This window comes from Perissodus microlepis, chromosome 6 (genome assembly GCF_051167445.1).
Source record: "Perissodus microlepis isolate ML-2025 ecotype Zambia chromosome 6, ASM5116744v1, whole genome shotgun sequence".
Classification (NCBI taxonomy): Eukaryota; Metazoa; Chordata; class Actinopteri; order Cichliformes; family Cichlidae; genus Perissodus; species Perissodus microlepis.
In genome coordinates this window covers 11,267,009-11,286,892 of record NC_140466.1, presented here as the reverse complement: position 1 = coordinate 11,286,892, position 19,884 = coordinate 11,267,009, and the positions used below count along the sequence as shown (strand labels likewise).

Here is a 19,884-nt window from a genome sequence, read left to right as displayed (position 1 = left end):
AAAAAAAAAATGCAATGTAGAAGTTTACATATCCAACTGTAATATAAACAGGTGTATCGTGAATGCCCAGAAAAGGAGCCAACAAAGACCAAAGAATACAAAGAAACAGTTCCCTACTTTCATTTTTTTCTACTGCGGCCTTGATTAAGGCTTAGTTGAAGCCCTCATACAAGATTTAAGCCAGCATGAGCTGCATGAGTCATTTCCACCACTATTGGCATTTGCAGGCATTATTACTGCAGCACACAAAGAGGAAAACAGAGGAAGAGAGAGAGATGGATAGGAGAATAAAAAGCATGACCGTGTGAGCATAGGTTAAAGCTAGAGAGAGCTGTAGTTATGAGTAGAGAAAAAAAAAGCAGTCGCTCCTGTTAACCCTTCAAATGTCAGTCATCAATCAAACCCCTCTGTTTCCACGGAGACACTCACCCTTGAACTGGTAAGCTGTTATTACTCGAGCTGAAAGACACAAGAGTGGTGTCAGTCAGAAGACCAGTCAGGAACAGTCACACACATGCACACAAACACAAACAATACGCATGCATGACAGCATATAATCAGGAGTTAAAGTGGGCAGAACAAGCCAAAATGGTGTTTCGATATCTTCAATTACAGAGTAATTAAATACGATAGGTGGCTTAATACACCACAATATTAGGCAGGATCATGTTTCATTTGCTATAGTATGGGGTTCCTTCTAGCTGATGCCAGGAAGGTACTCAAGAAATCAAAAAGTAACATCACCCCATCATTATTTGGCGAACTAGTGATATGCTAACTTATTTTCAAAATAGTAGATGGGTGGTTAAAAATCCCAAACTCTATAGCATCATCACAGGTCAGCTGATCACAGCCTTTCCAGAAAGAAAACAAATCTACTTGAGCTCACAAAACAAATGAATTATAAATTATTCTGAGGAAAGACATTTTTCCTGATGAACTGCTTCACTGGATCTTGAGTGCTATTGCATTGAATTCCAGCATATGATGTAGATATTCTTATTTCTGTTGCAGAATCTGCTACAGGTACAGTGCTTAAAAACTACCAATTCAAATCTGAGCCACAAACAAACAGGGCAGACTCAGTGCACCAATGCAAACCTCTTTCTTTAGCATTAAAAAAAGGACTTTTATTATTTACTAAAGAAGTTCAGTGTTAATTTTGAGACTAAAAAGCAATAATTGCAATAATTTTTGTAGTTCTATTGGTTACATGATGGTTTGTTTTTTTTAGAAATGTATTTTTCCCAAAGTGCAAATTTTGCAGGTGAGTGCATTTAAAATTAACAATACAAATGCTATTTAAAAAGGTCAGCAGGAGGCAATTAACTGCAAAAAAGTGCTAAAAAAAAAAAAAACAAAGAAAGGAAAAAGCCTGCCTTCTTTTGTGCCTGGTGTGGAGGTGATAGTTGCAGCTCAAAGTGTTAATTTGGAATGCCAGGGGGAGATATTATCGGTGTGATAATTGGCACGAGAGAATGGTTGGCATGGAAGCGCCATGTAAAACTTTGGCTCGCTCCTGTAGCTCTTTACTGAGCGCTTGTCCTGAATGTTTAGATCTGAGTCCAACATCTTTCTGGTCCTCTGTAATAGTGGCATTTTATTGAAACTGAGAAGAAGTCATCTCACTGCAAATACAAAATGCATGCATGCTATGGATGTTTTAAAGGCAGCAAAGTTACGTTTTTACAGCGAGCAGAGCAGTTTGCGCTGTAGATTTAATAATCCTGTACACAGAGATCAGTTCATAATGGAGCACAAAAGCCTCTGCAGTGTCTCTGTGCATACACAGATGCCCACAATGTCACAAACTCCCTCGTGTATTTTGCTTTTTTCCCTCCTCTCCATCAGATCAATTACATATAATGAAATGTGCAGCTATTAATGCGACTCGGATTGGAAGCATGCAGAAAAAAGCAAGAGCAATGTGTGCATTTACAGATGAGGCACAGCTGCAGTAACTTCACTAAGAGTGGATTGCAAATAACCTTTTATGCTCTTCTCTACATCCTGCAGGTCAGCTGTTATACACAGGTGCCGTGTTTATATGGTAGAACAGTTTGAAATAAAGCTGAATAATGCTTGAATAATCTCTGGATGACTCCTACACTTCACCCGAGCTCTCCGCTCTCCCCTCCGCAAAAGTCTCCATCGGTTTCTAACAGAAGACTTCTCCCTTTCTATCAAAACACATTGATTATTCTCCCGCTGACTCTCACTGATCTGAACTGCTGTTTCTGGAGAGAAAATGTGGAATACCTCCACTTACACTGTGCCATTTTAGTCAGTACATTGTACATTGAGGATTATATGTAGTGAATATATGCATGAGATCTACAGACTAAACACAAAAGATGCAAATTTGTTTTACAGTAAGGGCTGGCTAGAAATCACTGCTCTACCCTTGACTACTTAAGTCTTTTATAGGGATTCATGATAGCATCCCACAGAGTACCCTGCACTTAGTGTTTGTGTGTATGTGCAGTTAGCGTCTCACCTTTCCCCATCCAGAGGACTGCACAACAGCAGCAGCAGCAAAGCAACCCCTGTAGCAGTGGCCAGGATTGAGCGCATCCAGAAACTCAGCTGACAGAAGTTACAAAACTGGATGATGGCCAGGATGGTGGCACAGCACAGGAACGCGGTCACCTGAGGAAAAACAAAAGCTAGTTATTCAAATGTCTTAGCAAATACAACAGCAACAAAGAATTCTTGCACATTCAACTGAAGCGTGTGCTATAAAACCACCTACTAAGCACGTAGTGATGTAATGATGTAATACTGGCTACTCCTCAGCTGTAAAATCCAAGTTTTCTGTTTAAGCACTTGGTGGTTATGTTGTGTAACACAAGTGCATCACACTACATCTTTCACCACCAGAGCCAAAGCCAGCATGTTGTAGCCCAAAGACAATCCATAGGCTTATTGAATAAAATATGATAAAAGCTTGAAGGTTTTTGGATCAAAGTACTACAGTTCAGTTCAGATAACTGCAACCAGAAAGTGCCTTAAGATAATTACCCTTGTGAATTATTGCTACATAAATAAAATTGAATTAATTAGCTTCCCATTTCCCCCACGGCAAATGTTTTTCTCTACAGTTCTTGTTGCCATTTCCTTGGTATTTCCCTGGATTGTGTCGCCAAAACTGCAATATTATATCCTAAAATGTCAAGAGCAATTCAGGGAATAAGTGCACACACATTTTCAGTTTTCAGGACTAGCTCTATAATTTCATGGAACATTTTTTAAATTAATGAATCGTTTTATTTGTTTATTGTCACAAATAGACCTTTACGACAATCAAAGGGATTCTATTTTGCTCATTTCCAATTTTCTCCATATTTTATTCTTGGACCTTACTATAGTATCTTTGCATGATTCTGATTTCAAAATAATCCTTATTCATCTTAACCTGGGCTGTGGTGCGACACCTCACTTCATGCACACTGCGAAGCAAGATTTTTTTTGCACCTCTTCCTTTAAACTAGCTTTCTTCTCATTGGCTGGTCCTTGCAAAGGATTAGAACAGCAGGCGGGTGGAGCTGTGGTGCTGCTGCATTCCCAGCCTAAGGTGGCATTATTAGGAATATCCTCTGTCACCGACTTCTTATAGAGCCAAGAGCAGGAAATTTTTTTAAATAAAATTAAAAAAAGCTTCCTGGTAAATGCACCTTAATTTGAAAATCCCAGGCGATTTTGAGAAAAGTTGACTCTGGTCTTGAACTCAAGGTCAGCATATTGAGATTCAAACTTGTTGGAGATTTTTAGTAGGCGCACCAAAGGGATGAATTTAAAAATCCTACATCACCTCAACCTTGAGTTGTCATATTCACAAACTTGGGTATCAACAGTAACAATACCCCATCAACCTTTTAAGATTGAGGGGTAAAAACTGTCTACAACAGTGTTTAGTGCAGTCTGAAACCTGCACTTTGGCTTGAAGGGATTACTTCTATATATAGCATGAAAATAACTGGATGGATTTCAAAACAATGCTGTCAAAATGAGTTTTTCACCAATGTTGAAGATTTAGCACTGAACAAACTGTAGTGTGTTCAATCTCAAATTGAAATCCACCACATGAGCAAGTGTTGGGCCATCTACACTAAAGCAGAGTCATGCTGGAAGAGAAAACCTAAGCACAGAATAGTCCAAAATGTGTTGGTAAGCTGAGGCATTAAGAGTCCCTTCGCTGGAACGTTCCAGACTCGGACTCGTCAGACAGAGTGCCAGATAGAGAAGCATGATTTGTCACCCTACAGAACATGTTTTCACTGCTCAGGAGTCCAGTGGTGGCTTGCTTTATGCCACTCCATCCGATGCTCGGTATTGTGCTTGGTGCTGTAAAGCCTGCATGTAGCTGAACAGCCATGGAAACGCATGCAGTGAAACTCCCGGCACACAGTTTTTGTGCTGATGTTGATAAGTCTGCAGCACTCAGCAACCCTGCTCTGCAACTTTACATGGTCTGCCACTTCATGGCTGAGTTGCTGTGGTTCCTAAACACTTCCACTTCGCAATAATAATACCACTTAAAGTTCATCATATAATATCTAAGAGGACAGAAATTTCACAAACTGACTTGTTGCAACAGCAGCATGCTATTACAGTGCCACGCTTGAATTCAGGGAGCTTTTCACAGCAGCACAGTCTTTCACAAATGTTTGCCAAAGCAGGTTACATGGCCAGGGGCTTGATTTTATACACCTGTGGTAATGGGCCTGAAATCGCTGAAGCCAGTGATTAGGAGGTGTGGCCCAGTACTTTTGTCCATAAGGTTTAGCTTTGTAAAGGGATCCTTGACCCAATAAAGTGAGCTGTTTTGTCATAGTTTTGGGGAAATGTCTTAGTGGTCAGGTCTAAGCCTGAATTTCAAAAGCAACATAAATGAAATATAATGTGATTTGTAAAAGTCTAAAACATAGTGATTTAGGCTCTTAGAAATACGCAGAGCTCTTTTCATGCAAAAACATGCAGACAGCAAAATGAATTTGGGGACATTTTCACGCTGTTAACGATTACATTGACAAGATAAGATCTTTTCCCAGCTCATCACTACACATGTCCTCCCCTCTCCCTGTCATGCCCTTCCACCCCACCCTAACACCCCACAACCCTCACTCAGCACTGTTATTGGGCCTTAACATCTTCAAAGGCATTAAAGTCCAGAAAACTGCATGTCTAATTAGCAACTCTCCCTGAGACTGTCGCTTTGATCTGCGAGCCCTGAAGCGATGGCGAGAGCTGAGGCGAGAGAGTGAGCAGGGTGGGAGAGAAATGGATAAAGACATCAGGTGTTGGAAAAACAAGATATGAAACCAATGCACATCTTGCAAGCAGCCGTTGGCTCCAACATGAAATACGAGACTCATACGTATACAGAGCTGGAAATGCACTTGACTTAAAACGCTGCAGAACAAGCGCAACTCAATCTTCACACATGCAGGACTCAAAGAAGAAAAGTCGACATTTCTGGTGCCAAAATCCATGCGTGTTCATTCTAGTGGTCCTATAAAAGGTTAACACCAGCTAATGAGCTGTTTTAGACCATGATGAGTTTCAAATCAGCTTAGAGATAACAGTCAGAGTAAACCATTACAGCTACAAAGGATACTTCCAAAAGCAGGGACAACAGAGGCACAGTAGTTGCAGTTAAATCAGCAGCAATACAAGTACTATTAGTCCCAGCATGGCATCTTTAGTAGTAGTCCTGGCAGCAGCGTCAACTGCAATCTCTCTGAATGATACCAAGAAGCAGCAACTATGACAGTGCAAGTTTAGTAGGGTTACATTTTTACTTTAAACTTCTCCTTGAGATACTTTCAGATAAGAAATGTGTGAAATATTTTGAGGTTGTGAACCAGAAGATATTTGGGATGTTTAAGAAGTTTTGTTCAAGAGTTTAATTTTAGTGTTTACCTGAGGTTCCGGCTGGACGCCTGAAGTGAGGTGGGACAAGACAGAGATGGCAGGGAGAGAGACCAACACGGCACCGATCACATGACGAGAGACCCAGCCAGAAACTACCCGGAGGAGGGAGTGAGTACAGCTCATCACCTCCTCCAAGTAGAAGGCCATGCTGCACGAGAGGAGTGGAGAAGAGAAGGGGGAATCATTTATTGTCTTAATGAAAATCAGAATGAACAAAAACTTTAAACCATAACTGAAAAATATCAAAGTTAGACAGAAAATAAAGTAGAGAAAAACACGCCGCCTCTTCTCCTCTAACTTCCTCAATCCTTGCTCAGTCTGGGAAAAAACTGCAGCAGATTCTCATTACCCTTAATTATGATACATTATTAAAACAATAACACTGTCCAAGTCACAGCAAGAAGATGAAGATTTATTGCCCATTTAGGCAAGACAATAAGTGAAAATTAATTAATCTTTAAATACTCTCCATGCACAGTCATTAAAGTAAGTACCACAAGAAAACACATCCCGAGCACTACTCAGAGTATTGGAAAATCCAAGGATAAGTTTGTGTTTTTTTCTCTTTAAGCCTGGTATGAGTTTGTCATTGTGCCGGTTTCTAAGCCAGTAATTGACTGGGGAAATTTATCCGTGGTGTGGAAGCCAAATAAAACATAAAACAGTGTAAAACAATTCATGCTAGTCTCAGTGGAAAGTCACAGTCCTGCATGTTGGTCTATCAGTAGTTTCAGTTCCGTGGCACCAAAGCCCAAGAGATACAGATTTTTATTCGACTGCGACAGCACTCGACTTGAAAAAAAAACAATTGCGTATTCTTACGCCCAGCTGGAACCGCACCGAGAGCAACGGTATAAATAACACTTGAGCGATTTCGCTATCCCGCCAGGAAAAATAAAATCTGGGGAAAACACTGAGGCCTTGTCATTGTTTCGTAAAAAGGTCAAATGTTGAGACAATGAATGTGTTACGTTATAAAATATCTTATACAAATGTTTTTATTGGCATATCGGTCAAAACATTTTTGATATACAACATGTGTGCACACTCACTAACACCCACAAACACTCTCCATCTGCATCAGCTGCCTAAACATCCCTACCGTATGGAGAGCACCAAGGAGGCCAGCTCAAACAGACCAGCCAGGGGAGCCAAGGCCAGGGCAGCGGTAGCCAGAGTGGATGAGCTCATGAGAGGTGGAAGAAAGCAAGCCAGGGTGAGGGCCAGGAAGACAAAACAGCTGAGGAGGACATCCAATAAGGAGCTGAAGGTAGTGCTTGCAAACGTCTGCACCGGAACCATGTTTCTGACCTAAATGGGAAGAGTAATTGCAATTGCTCATTTTTACAGAAACTACACCCACACCTTGCAATGCACACATAAATGTATGGATGTTTTACAATCAGGTCTAAAATGTGTAAATCTAAATGCAAAACAAAGTACAGACACAATGAAACCTCCAAAATATTTCTTTTACCTTTTTTTAGCAGTAGTATCCAGATCTGCGTTGTTTTTACATGGTTTCCTAATCTGATTTAACTTAAAAAATGTTACTGCCTTCTGTAAACTGCCAGATTATTTTTAAATTAATCCCACTTCTTCAGTGGGTGTTAAAAAAACCCAACTAAATCCTATTTTCAACCTTAAAGGGGGGGGGGGGGGGGGGTGCAAAACAACAGTAAAAGTGACAAATAGAAGCTTTTTTACAAATGCAAAAATCCCCTGAATTCTTCCAATCGTTTAACAATTCTTTCTAGACACGAATGCACAAACTAAAACTTGTGCTGCTTTAGCAAATAATAAATATTATATAAATGTTTACATACTGAATATATTTTCACAGCTAAACCCAAAAGTCATAGTCATGTGCAAACTCTTATGATCACATACTGTAGACATTTTGCGTGAAGTGATCCTAGTGTTGTGGGGTTTTTGTTTTTTTGTAGTAACACTGGTTTAACACCAGGTGGCTACAAGACTTTGAGGTCAATGCAGGCCAACTGGAACTGGTCCTGTGTGTGTGTGTGCCTGTGTGAGAGAGCATGTGGTATAAAATTTCGGAAACAAGAGGGGTACAAGGAAAAACTTACAACAACTCCACCCCATCGGTCAAAGAGACAAGCACGCAGTGACGCAGAGAGAATCAAACGCTCTGCCTCAGATTCAAAAGATGCATTAGGACACTACTGTTTGTCATTCGTCTCCTTATTGCCTTCTGCTTTTTAACAGTTCAGGTTTTTGGGTGGTTCTTTTTTTCTTATCCACGTAGGAAGCCCTCTCTTCTGCTGGGTGCTATTTTTAGTTAAGCCTCAAGTTAATCAGCGAAGAGTGTTAAAATCACAATCGCTGGTAGGATCATCAAACAGTTGAGTAGAAAAATGTGTTTGTGTACTTGTGTGTACCTCTGCCTTGTAGCTGCTCCGATAGGCTTTTTCCAGAGGGCTCTTTAGAAAGTTAAGGCTGATCTTATTGATGGGTGGTTTGAAAAAGTAATCCTTCATTAGACTGGAGATCAGAGTAAGGAAAAAAAAATACGACAAAAGGTCAGAAAAAGTCAAATGGTTCACTTATTATTTTATTGTGCGAAAAAAATGCAACAACTGTAACAACTCATCCGGTGATTCAGGACAAAACAAACAAACTGTAAGTCTGAAACAACTGCTCCTACGTTAGCATTAAACCCTTGAGTCCTCAAGTAATCATACGATGTTTGCATTTCATCTTTAAGAGCATCCTGAGAACTCTGTGTATGGAGTTTATGCGTTTATCTCTGTGATCTGGCGAGGTGAGCCCTCAGTACAAAGGTTTATTTGTAATAAACCTTTAGAAAATTATGAAAACATGGCATCATATTCAATGCCAAAGTGATAAGGGTGCATAATTAGTCACCCTTGAGTGACCTTATCAGATCATAAATTCCACCTTTAACCACTTTGCTCACCTGTCCTCCCCTATAACATCCACGAAATGGGCATCGCTCTTCTGTCTGTAGTTCTTGGCACGCAACTGTATCAAGGCAGAGTGATCCATGCCTGTACCTGCTGCCCCCGTGCCCCCGGCCATGCCGAGACTGGTGCCAGTTCCCGTGTCACATAGAGAACTCTGACTGGCCCGCACTGGTTCCTCCAGCGGTGGACTCAGCAGGCCGTTGACTGCCCTGGGGCTGTGACCTGGGATAAACTGTGATGAGTAGATGAGATAAAGGCGATGACAAAGACAGAGGGACCAGAGTCAGAGGAGAGACGACGGAGGTAAAAAAGAAGAAAGGACACAAAAAGCGATAAGCACGGGGCATGACTGTCAAGTAGCTTTAGTGACAAATGCTTAATCGAGTGCTTGACAAGTGCACCGATGCTGTCATTGCTCGTGTGTGCGTGTTGTACCTTGGCACTGCTAGTCTTGTGCTCTTCCTGGCAGCCATTCAGCACAGCCACATCATCACCCTGCTCTGCCACTGAAGACAGGACCGTGTTATGAAACACACAGGGAGGCTGGAGAGAGAAAAAAGACAGCAGGGGGAGATTTTGACAAATTAAACATATCATACAGAAGCGGCTTGTGCAATAACAGCATCAGATTATATATGGCTGAGCTGTGCGCACTGGCATGTTTTAAGTTTAAGTAAAAGTGAAATGATGAGCTGGAGTGTTTCAGTTTTATAATAAACCCCCCTAATAATTAAGACTTAGCAATGAATACGAGACAAAATAACTCTGTGTGAGTCACACAATGGCAAATGGCCTGTATTTGTATAGCGCTTTACTAGTCCCTAAGGACCCCAAAGCGCTTTACACATCCAGTCATTCACACACTGGTGATGGCAAGCTACATTGTAGCCACAGCCACCCTTGGGCGCACTGACAGAGGAGAGGCTGCCGGACACTGGCGCCACCGGGCCCTCTGACCACTACCAGTAGGCAACGGGTGAAGTGTCTTGCCCAAGGACACAATGACCAAGACTGTCCAAGCCGGGGCTTGAACCAGCAACCTTCTGATTACAAGGCGAACTCCCAACTCTTGAGCTACAATTGCCCCAGTTCAAAATGAGCTTCCCTTCATCACTGACTGGCTCAATAATGATAGAGAAGCACTAGAAAAGCTTGACAATAGGTTACAAGAACTATTTTTTCATGCTGCGGGGTGTTGATAGCAACATTATGCACCAAAAGTACAGGGGGGGCCATTTATATGGATACACCGTAATAACATGGGAATGGTTGGTGATATTAAAGTCCTGTTTGTGGCACATTAGTATATGTGAGGGGGCAAACTCCTCAAGATGGGCGGTGACCATGGTGGCCATTTAGAAGTCGGCCATCTTGGATACAACTTTTTTTTTTTCAATAGGAAGAGGGCCATGTGACACATCAAACTTATTGGTAATGTCACAAGAAAAACAATGGTGTGCTTGGTTTCAACGTAACTTTATTCTTTCATGAGTTATTTACAAGTTTCTCTTTGTTCACAGCCATTGACATGTCGAAGAGGTTAACACGTGAGGAGCGGATCGAAATTGTGTTGATATCTGGTGAACGCAGTAACCAGGTCATTGCAGCAAATTTCAATGCTGTATTGTATGCAGCATTGAAATCACTCTTATATGCTTTTCATACAAGTTTCACACAAGACAGATACAAACTTTACAAGATTTATATATATCTTTTCCATATGGGATGTCACTGGAGAGTGGCATTAGTCGAACATCCCTTCGGCGGATATTAGCTACTCACAAATGGCACCCTTACAAACTCCAGCTACTGCAGCATCTCAACGAGGATGACCCAGATCGGCGCACAGAATTTGCAGAATGGGCAAAACAAAAATTGGAACAGGACCCTCAGTTCATGCAGAAGATTTTGTTCAGTGATGAGGCAAACTTTTATGTGAATGGTGAAGTTAACAAACAAAACCACTGCTATTGGTCTGACACTAACCCACATTGGATGGATCCCTCCAAGACTGTTGGAACAACAAAAGTGATGGTTTGGTGTGGTATATGGGGTACAACGATACTGGGTCCATTCTTCATCAATGGAAACCTCAAGGCCACTGGATATTTGAAATTGCTACATGATGATGTGTTTCCCTCTTTATGCGCTGAAGCTGGCACGTTCCCTGAGTTTTTCCAGCAAGATGGTGCACCACCACATTATGGGTGCCAGGTCCGAGCATTCCTAGATGAACAGTTTCCTGGAAAGTGGATTGGTCTTCGTGGGCCAGTTGAATGGCCCCCAAGGTCTCCCGATCTGACCCCATTGTTTTTCTTGTGACATTACCAATAAGTTTGATGTGTCACATGGCCCTCTTCCTATTGAAAAAACAAAAGTTGTATCCAAGATGGCCGACTTCTAAATGGCCACCATGGTCACCACCCATCTTGAGGAGTTTGCCCCCTCACATATACTAATGTGCCACCAACCATTCCCATGTTATTGCGGTGTATCCATATAAATGGCCCACCCTGTACTTCAGTTTTGTATGTTACTATAGACAAGTGGTTCTGACTGCTGGGGCACAGAGCTGGAAAAAAAAGAATATGACCAAGGGAATCCTTTTTATTGTTAATGCCTGATTAAAACAATGCAGAGTGAGAAGTATTCTCCATTTCTTGATATGACAAGTATAAGAGCCACTGCTTTAAGTGAGGCATTCATCAGAAGGACAACAAGCATCAATGCCAGTTTGAGTTCCTCATATGTGGTTTTCCTCTTACCCCAATCCGGTCAGGTGGTTGGTGTGGCAGCAGAGGCTCAGCGGCTTTCGCCCCTCCAGGGATGAGGTCTGGTGTGTGGGTCGGAGGACAGGAGGAGCGGCTGACTCCTTCAAAATCCTCACCTGGCAGTGCCATCTGAGAACAGCCACACTGCACATCATGATCCGGCTTCCTCCCTGATATCAGGTAGGTTTTCAGTTCTAACAAGAGAACAAAAAGCAATGCAGTTTAGAGGAGTGTAGCATAACTTTCACTTTACTGGTTGAGTGAGATTAAAAAGAAGTGAATTGCAGAGCACAACTGATGATAATTTCTTCAAAGCGGTGTCACTTAACACAATCTTAACAGCAGTGGTTTGCAATTGCTAAATTATTACTCGAGAATTTGTAAAGACCAGTCATCATGTGCCTCTGAATTCCCAAAGAAAGCAAATTTTCTTACTTACATAAAAAAAATCAACTAAAATGGTGTAGTAACTTTTAAATTAGGGTCTATTTCCCTGAGAGGCACCACTGCACATGTCGCTGATAAAAATGGACTGGATTATGTTGAAAATATGGACTCTGGACAAATTTCTTTCGCCATTATGAACAAACAGATGGTCATGTTCAGGAATATGAACATGAACTGCTGACATAAGTCATTTTTATGGTGGTATGTACTGAGATGATCCACCTGGGTTTTAAATGTTAACCACTGTTAGATGTAACCAAAAATCTGATGATTCAGTCAGGTCTGTAACTGATTTGTCAATAAACTAATTTAATAATGAAAGGACAGAAAAAAGTCATTTGTAGCTGTTTTAGGTGTGTGGATACAACAAGGAAGCGCTAAGGACACACCCTCCCTTCCCAGATCAGCACAACGCTGACCGTTAGCCATTAATGGCATTTGAGGAGGAAATTTTATACTTGTAAAAATCATGGCTAGGTGTAGACACACACTCTTCAAGCACACATGATCACTGCTTAGTGGATTTACACAAATGCTGACAAGCCAATGGTAATGCAATATTGGGTGTTTCACAAACTGTGTTTGCATATCAGCCCACGGCTCAGGCCTATTCACCCCGCTGAAGAGCCAACAAGGAAATATACAAACAGTGGATTAGAGAGATGGCCCATAGCCAGCTACTATCAGCATGTCCAAACATACAGTAACCTGGCTAGCTGGCCTCATTGTTCAAACAGCTAAAGACGCTAACCATATTAGCAAGGGGGGGGTGACTGGAAGAGCATCTAACGGGTTACAGTGACTGATGAAGTTACTATCATTGCAATGTGAACTATTTACTAGTAAAATTGAACTTGGTGGCCTGCAAATAGATGTGTTTTCAATAGACTATCATTTATTCTACATAAGTGCTATTCCAGGTATGCAAGATAAGAGCTCTTAGGACAAATACACATTATTATCAGCGCATGCCTAGCTCAGCTATGTATGAGACCTTTTCAGGGGTTCTGTGATCCCTGCAGCTTCATGCATATGCTATGTGCAAACACATGCTTCCATGCTTCATACACATGTAGTAAAAATTTAATGTTTAATGTTTCCAAAAATCATTTCAGGTGAAGACTGAACTGGATACATCACAGTAATGAAGTAATGAATCCCTGTCATAAAAATAAATGTTAGATTTTTTTCTGTTTTGTTCTTGAAAAAACAAAACAAACAAAACTGAGGTATGAACTGTAATTCTGGCCTAAAAATTGAGCTACGAACCAAGCTGTGGATCTGGAGAATCTGTACAGCCCTAAGAAATCACATTTCTGACAGATACTCTATTGTACAGTCAATTACTCTACTTGGGAGGAATGAAAGCATAATTCAAGAGTTCTGAAATAAAGATCTGAGTGCTCGTTCTATGAAATTCCTCGTGATCTGTCTGCATGCCAATGTACTGTTTTCATTTAACTGAAAAAAGAGGAAGATATGTAACCATGTGTCAGTCTGATACGTGTGACTGATGAGCATCCAGTTTATATGTGAAAGCTTGTGCGTCAGTCTGATGCTGAGTGGGAGTGTTTGTAAGTTGGTCTGTGTGCTACAGAAGATTATCAAACACACACACACACACACACACACACATTTCCATCTCTTTCAATCCTCCTGCAGGGAGTTAACTCTTCTACTCTCTCCAGTTTTTGTACTTTTATTAAATTAGTCTAATGGAGCGAAATGTGGATACGAAATTTTTACGTTCCTCTAAAAAGTCCAAGGGATGGTGTAAAGTAAAGCTAAATTATTAAAGTTTTTTTATTTATAAATAATTAAAATGAAAGAGACGGACAAGCTGATAGCCAGTACTCTTAAGAAAAAAAGGAAACCCAGAAGTTGGCCAGCAAACAAAAGCCGCACACACACAGTTCACAAGCTGCACAAACTCTCTGGTACTAGAGCTCGCCTTTCTCTGGCCTTAAGTACTCTGGCCTAATTTCTGAGTAGTGTCAGCTGCACAAAAGCATGGCACCTAAGGCGGGAGAGACGGTGGACACACCCACGCAGAGTCAAAATCACAGCAGGCCCAGCTGGGGCCGTAACAGATACTGTATTGGTACAACTGACACTAATACCTAGGTATCAATTTCTTTTTCTAACCTGTTGCTTTCAATAAAAGTCTAAGAAAACTTCCAACTGATAACGGTATTGGCTGAACTAATTTTATTATTAGATGTATAATAGCTTTATAGGGATTTAATCCACTGTAAGATGCAAAAATTCTCTATTTAGAGATTCGAACCAACAGATGTGAGTTGCAGTTTCACTAAAACTTGTTATTAAGCTTCTTATCACCATAAAAATCATTCTGTTAAACTAATTTAACCATTCGAGTGTCCTGTGCTTTATTTTGGGCCCTTGAACCAGTCAGTGTCCTCACCCTGTGCTACTCAACTACAAGAATCTGTGTTACTTTATGAATGAATAATTTGTACAACAGTGACGTGGGACTTCACATCCCACGTCACTACAGCAGATTATCAGGAAATATATCCAAGTAATTGTTTTAAATGGATCATTTAGACAACGAGCCTAAATCGGAACAAAATAATGGAAAAAATATTAAGAAACACAATGACTGATGGTTTCGTGGATTAAAATTATGTGAATTAAATGCTTTGCACTGCGCAATCAACATTTCGCAACCTGACCTCAACTAAAGAAGATTTTTGACTGCAATACTAGAAAGCACTCTTTGCGTCAAAACACCAAATGAGGGAATGTCTTTTGGAAACATATCATTCATCACCTGTGCCCAGAATCTATGTCAATGAGGCTAAAAGCTCTTCTGGAGGCAGTTGGCCCACAAGCTTAGTAACACACTTTCATTTTTCATAGATGAGAAGCCAAGAAATTCCTTAAGATGCATCAGTCTGACACCAAGAAAACTCCAACTGTACTGAATTGGCAGAGAAACCAGTCAGTAAATCTGATTACATAACCGGTAAACAAGAGTGGTCTCGGTGGAAACTTTGAAAATTTGTGTTCCATCTGCATCTATAAGTAGGAGACATTTTGACTTGTATTAATAGGAACTGCACCAGTGTTAATAACTGGTTAATTTAAAGAGTTTAGATAGACAAACATCTATTTTGTGAATTTCCTTCTTACTCCGACATGCCTTCTTCATAACAAAAATGCTGACATGCTACAGACAAAGATACGGACAACCCAAAAACAGGCACTAGCAAGCGGCACACAGATTGTAAAGATGGTGAAATCGACCTAGAGTATTTTGAAGGCCACTGAGCCTCACAATGCCTGGCATAATCCGCATTCCTTGCCTTCTTCCATTTCAGATTTCAAACGTTGTCAACAGCGTGCTTGAAAGTCTAAAACAAACCTTGAGGCAGTTAAATGCTTGACATAACAGACAGTGAAAAGATGAAGTTTTCCAGCAGTAAAGTGCACAGCAGGTTGATAGTTGTGCGAATGGATTCAAAGGTATGAGTATCTACTGCTTTGTAAGGGCAGCACACTACTACGTGTCTGTCTATTGATCTTCTACAGGCTCTGTAAAGGCAGCACTCTGGGAGAAACTGACACCAGTACTCTAAGCCTCAATGCAGCTCAACGGGCTTTATTGATTTATTCAGACCAGCTGCCTGGAGCAGATAGGGTTCAGCTGGGGACAGCTACACATACTACAACCACACATACAAAAACACCACAATGCTCATGCTGTAAACACTTAGCCATATACCTAGACATCTATCAGAGTTAAGAACCTGACCAACCTAAATTACGTGGCAGGATATCTTAAAGTTTCTTCCTCTTTAGTCTCCTTTCGCATATCATTTTTCCAGACTAAGTGTCACAGATCCAGTTCCGGGGACTCGGGGTCCGTGAACAGTGTGGACCTTTATTATTATTATTATTATTATTATTGTTATTATTATTATTATTATTATTATTATTATTATTATTATTGGATGTATGTTTGCTGCACTGTGCTCTCGTGTTCCATGCTGGTGTGTGTACGTGTGTGTGGCTGGAGGATGAAGGACAGCCACCTGCAGGCCTGAGGGGCGTGGCCCTGCCAGCTGCTGGTCACGCCTAGGTTCCCACACACCTGCTTCTGATCAGGCTCGTCGGGGGAGCTACTTAACAGAGCGATGGAGCTTCCTCCGGCGCAGGATTGTTGAGTTAGACTCCATGAGAGCGGAACACGGGACTGCAGGACGCACGGGGTGTGCGTAGGCACAGGAGCAGAGAGCACGGAATACCAGCACTTGGGAGAAGGCACAACACAGGAGTTGAGGGAGCACTCTGGAGACTTATTGCGTGGTGTACATTTACCCCCACTTTAAATGAACGCACTGTTCATTGCACTAAGTCCAGCGTTTGGGTCCTTTCTCCAACATCCCCCACGGCTTGCCCTGGCAAACCGTGACACTAAGCCATCGTCAATAATTTTCATAACAAACATTTTAAACTCTGTGCGTGCATTGCTGCAACAGAAAATAGAGCCAGATAAGATAAGACGTGCTGGCACTGCATGTAGGATAAAACCCAGTTGTTGTTGTTTTCTGCACTAACTTCCAATTTATTGAAGCACGGACAAACGCACAGAGAAACGCGCGCACACATCAGAGATGCAACGACTCAGAGCTCGTCGTGATTACATCTTCCGTGATAGCCATGTGAAGCTGTGTTGCAATGTTTTCAGATCATTCAGGTAACAGAACTGGTAAATACATTGGGAATACATCAGAATAGTCTAGTTTGTTTTCGCTTCATGTTCTAATTGCGATCAAATGTTCAGGCCTGTGGTTAAAAAAAGACACAAACCGAACTGTGGTTTTCAATAATTATTACTTTATTATTATTCATCCTTTCACAATCTGTCCATGCATCGTTTCATAATGTTTGTTTTTTTTATTTAATAGATCTGCATTAGATGACCTTAACACACATTGAACCCACTTATTGAGGTTAAAGCCTGCTAAAGACTGTTAAATCATAAACTAACACACAATTACAATGGAAAAACACAAATAAATAAATAAATCACAACACAGCAAATGAGATTTTACATTAGCAGCTCCGATGTTATCTCCTCCTGTATTAGCTGGACTAGCTTCTTTATGAATTAAATTATGTTTTGTAACAGTATAACGTGTCTCTTAAGCTCCTTGTGGCTTCTGTTTGGACCCTAAAATGATTTAAGAATGAATGGACATCCTAATGAGAAGGCCGAAATGTACCAGTGTGGTCAAGGAAAATATTTGCAACACGCAATGTCAAAACTAACCACATATGACGGTAGTGTTGACACATAAAGCAACAGCTACTTTCAGTTTGCTATCTGCTATGCCTTGTTTATGACAAGTTTCTTAGTTTTACAGCTGTATTAACACGCAACTTTAACTTAAAAATGACACGACTGACTAGATGACACTTAATGTCAACACTCATAACAATTATAATAACCAAAAACAAAAACAACTTTATTTTTTTTGCATATCTTACCTCCTTAGCGTATACCGTTTTCAGGAAATATGCAGCATCTCCATGTGGGAGACACATAAAGTGGATGAATCAAACTAACATGCACACACAAAAGTACCATTTTCTAAGCGTATGACTCATCGAAGGTAGTGCAATGCGGTATGATTGCTCTTTTCCTTTATAGTCTCATACATTAGAAACCATCTCCCGACTTCTTAACACACGTGCACGGCTGGTTTTACGAGAGCAGATCCACACAGGCATGAATCAATTAATCAATCAGTGGACACGAAGATGAATGGAGAGGAAGTCAAGCTGAGTCGTCACATTCCACATGCACACTTGAAGCCCATACACATCATGGCTACACATACTCACCTACACAAACACACACATGCTACACAAACACACACATGCTACACAAACACACACACGCACATGCAGAAAATTACTCTCCAGAAAACAGACTCCCAACTCCCTGACACTGACACACATACAAACACATTACTCTATCAACATTAAAGAGCACCTACTGCACTTTTTCATTATTTACACTATATATACTGTTACAATGGCGGATGCTCAATAGTTTGAATTTTGTGTTTATAAAGTCCTGTAGTATACCTTTGAAGAGAAGAGATTTCTTTGACGTACTCCAGAAGTACTACTCCCTGAGCAGTTAGTAGTACTTGGAAAAATGGCAAATTCCCCAGGAATTTAGTCCTTCTTTGAAAACACCTGGATCAGGAACCAATGCTTATCCCAGGGGAATTCTCCTATGATGTGATGCACAGTGTATTTAATTTAACAATTTAAATGACAAATAATTATATGGAATATAAATACAAATATTTTAGAGCCTAATTTTAAAGATACAGTGTGTAAAATACCACTGCTAGATGTCAGATTGCAGTCAAGTGACTACTGTCTTCTTACCCCAACCAATTCAAGTGCACAATCCTACTAAGGTGATTTGTTGAAGATCTCCTGAACTTTTGTGTCGGTAAAAGTTGCTGCTTTGGCCTAACAGTACCTGACAAGCTGGTGACAGGAGGGTCAGATGTATAATCATCTGACACTAAGTGATTGGGCCAATAAATAAGCTTATTTGTGCAAATTTTTGCTTGTTAGAGCCTTGACTTCAATTCAGGAGATGAGTGTTGAGGTGAGGAGGAAGAGGATGATGTGGAAGGAAGGAGAGGGGACAGGAATGGAAGAGGAAGATGAGAAAGACGTAATTCAAAAGAGATAATACACATGTACAAATGTGAAATGGTTAGCTAGAGATATCTGAGATCTTTAAATTATTTTACGTGGCTGGTCTCGAGCCGCATACATAAAATGCGATCATTCAGGACGGTGAAATCAGTTTCGGCCACTATTTTCAAAGTGGAGACCAACATGGCGACTTCCAAAAAACCAGCAGCTGCTCCTTTGCATATTTAATAGATTAAATCAAACTTTATAATGATGCATTCATCAATTTGTTGCTAGATTTAATAATCAATAGATATTTATGAGTGTAACATTCTTTTTTTAATTAAATAATATTAAAAATGACTTACTTTATCTTTAATATAAATGAATTTCAGATAATTTCTAAAGCTTTGATAAATTGTGATGGCCTTTTTCACTTTCCGATGTCATACAGCACAAGGATTTGCTCGTACATACAGGCTGAATGATTTTGCAGCTTTGCATTGATACGCACCCTTAGTACATATAAACATAAACTCCTGAAAGGTAGTTCTACAATTCATAAGCACAAACGTAAACATGAATCGAGACAGACTTGCTCCAAAAAATGTGTACAAGTGTGCAACAAGCATATCGAGACAAATGTCTGGGCAAATGTTTTAAAACTACATCTGACATTTCAGACCATCCCCAGAGAGATGGCTCATTCCCAACTCACTACTTCCTGACAAATGACCTTTGACTTTATGGCAACTTCCAACCACATGATCAAAACAGTGACCCAAAGGTCGCTGACTCCCCTCTGGTCCCACACACAGAGAAGTGAACGTATGTGAATACAAAAGAGGGATGGAGACACTTCAGCAGACTAATTAAAGAACTTCCATCGTTCTTTGTTTTCTCATTCTTTCATCTTGCTGCTTGAACAATCAGAAATAAACAAATCCAGAGCTAAAAACAGATTTAAACTTGTTTCCCCCTTTCATAGATTTATCCTTCCAACTGTCCAATTTTATTCACGTTCACTTTCAACTTCTTCTCCTTTGTCTTGCCAGCCCTTACATCTCGCAGCACCTCTCGCTACCTATTTT

General features: G+C 40.6%; 1 protein-coding gene across 2 annotated transcripts in view; it reads right to left on the bottom strand.

The window, feature by feature from the left end:
- adcy9a (adenylate cyclase 9a) overlaps window positions 1–19,884 on the bottom strand; it is a 44,367-nt gene that overhangs the window by 7,279 nt on the left and 17,204 nt on the right. Inside the window, exons 2-9 of one of the 2 annotated variants that reach the window (XM_084930765.1) lie at window positions 11,648–11,847; window positions 9,318–9,425; window positions 8,876–9,114; window positions 8,337–8,439; window positions 7,037–7,245; window positions 5,923–6,082; window positions 2,498–2,649; window positions 430–459 (exon numbers count right to left, since the gene is read on the bottom strand). In XM_084930765.1, the coding sequence (XP_084786891.1) occupies window positions 430–459; window positions 2,498–2,649; window positions 5,923–6,082; window positions 7,037–7,245; window positions 8,337–8,439; window positions 8,876–9,114; window positions 9,318–9,425; window positions 11,648–11,847 (1,201 nt within the window). The remainder of the gene's footprint in view (window positions 1–429; window positions 460–2,497; window positions 2,650–5,922; window positions 6,083–7,036; window positions 7,246–8,336; window positions 8,440–8,875; window positions 9,115–9,317; window positions 9,426–11,647; window positions 11,848–19,884) is intronic. The other variant, XM_084930766.1, reaches the window with a different exon arrangement.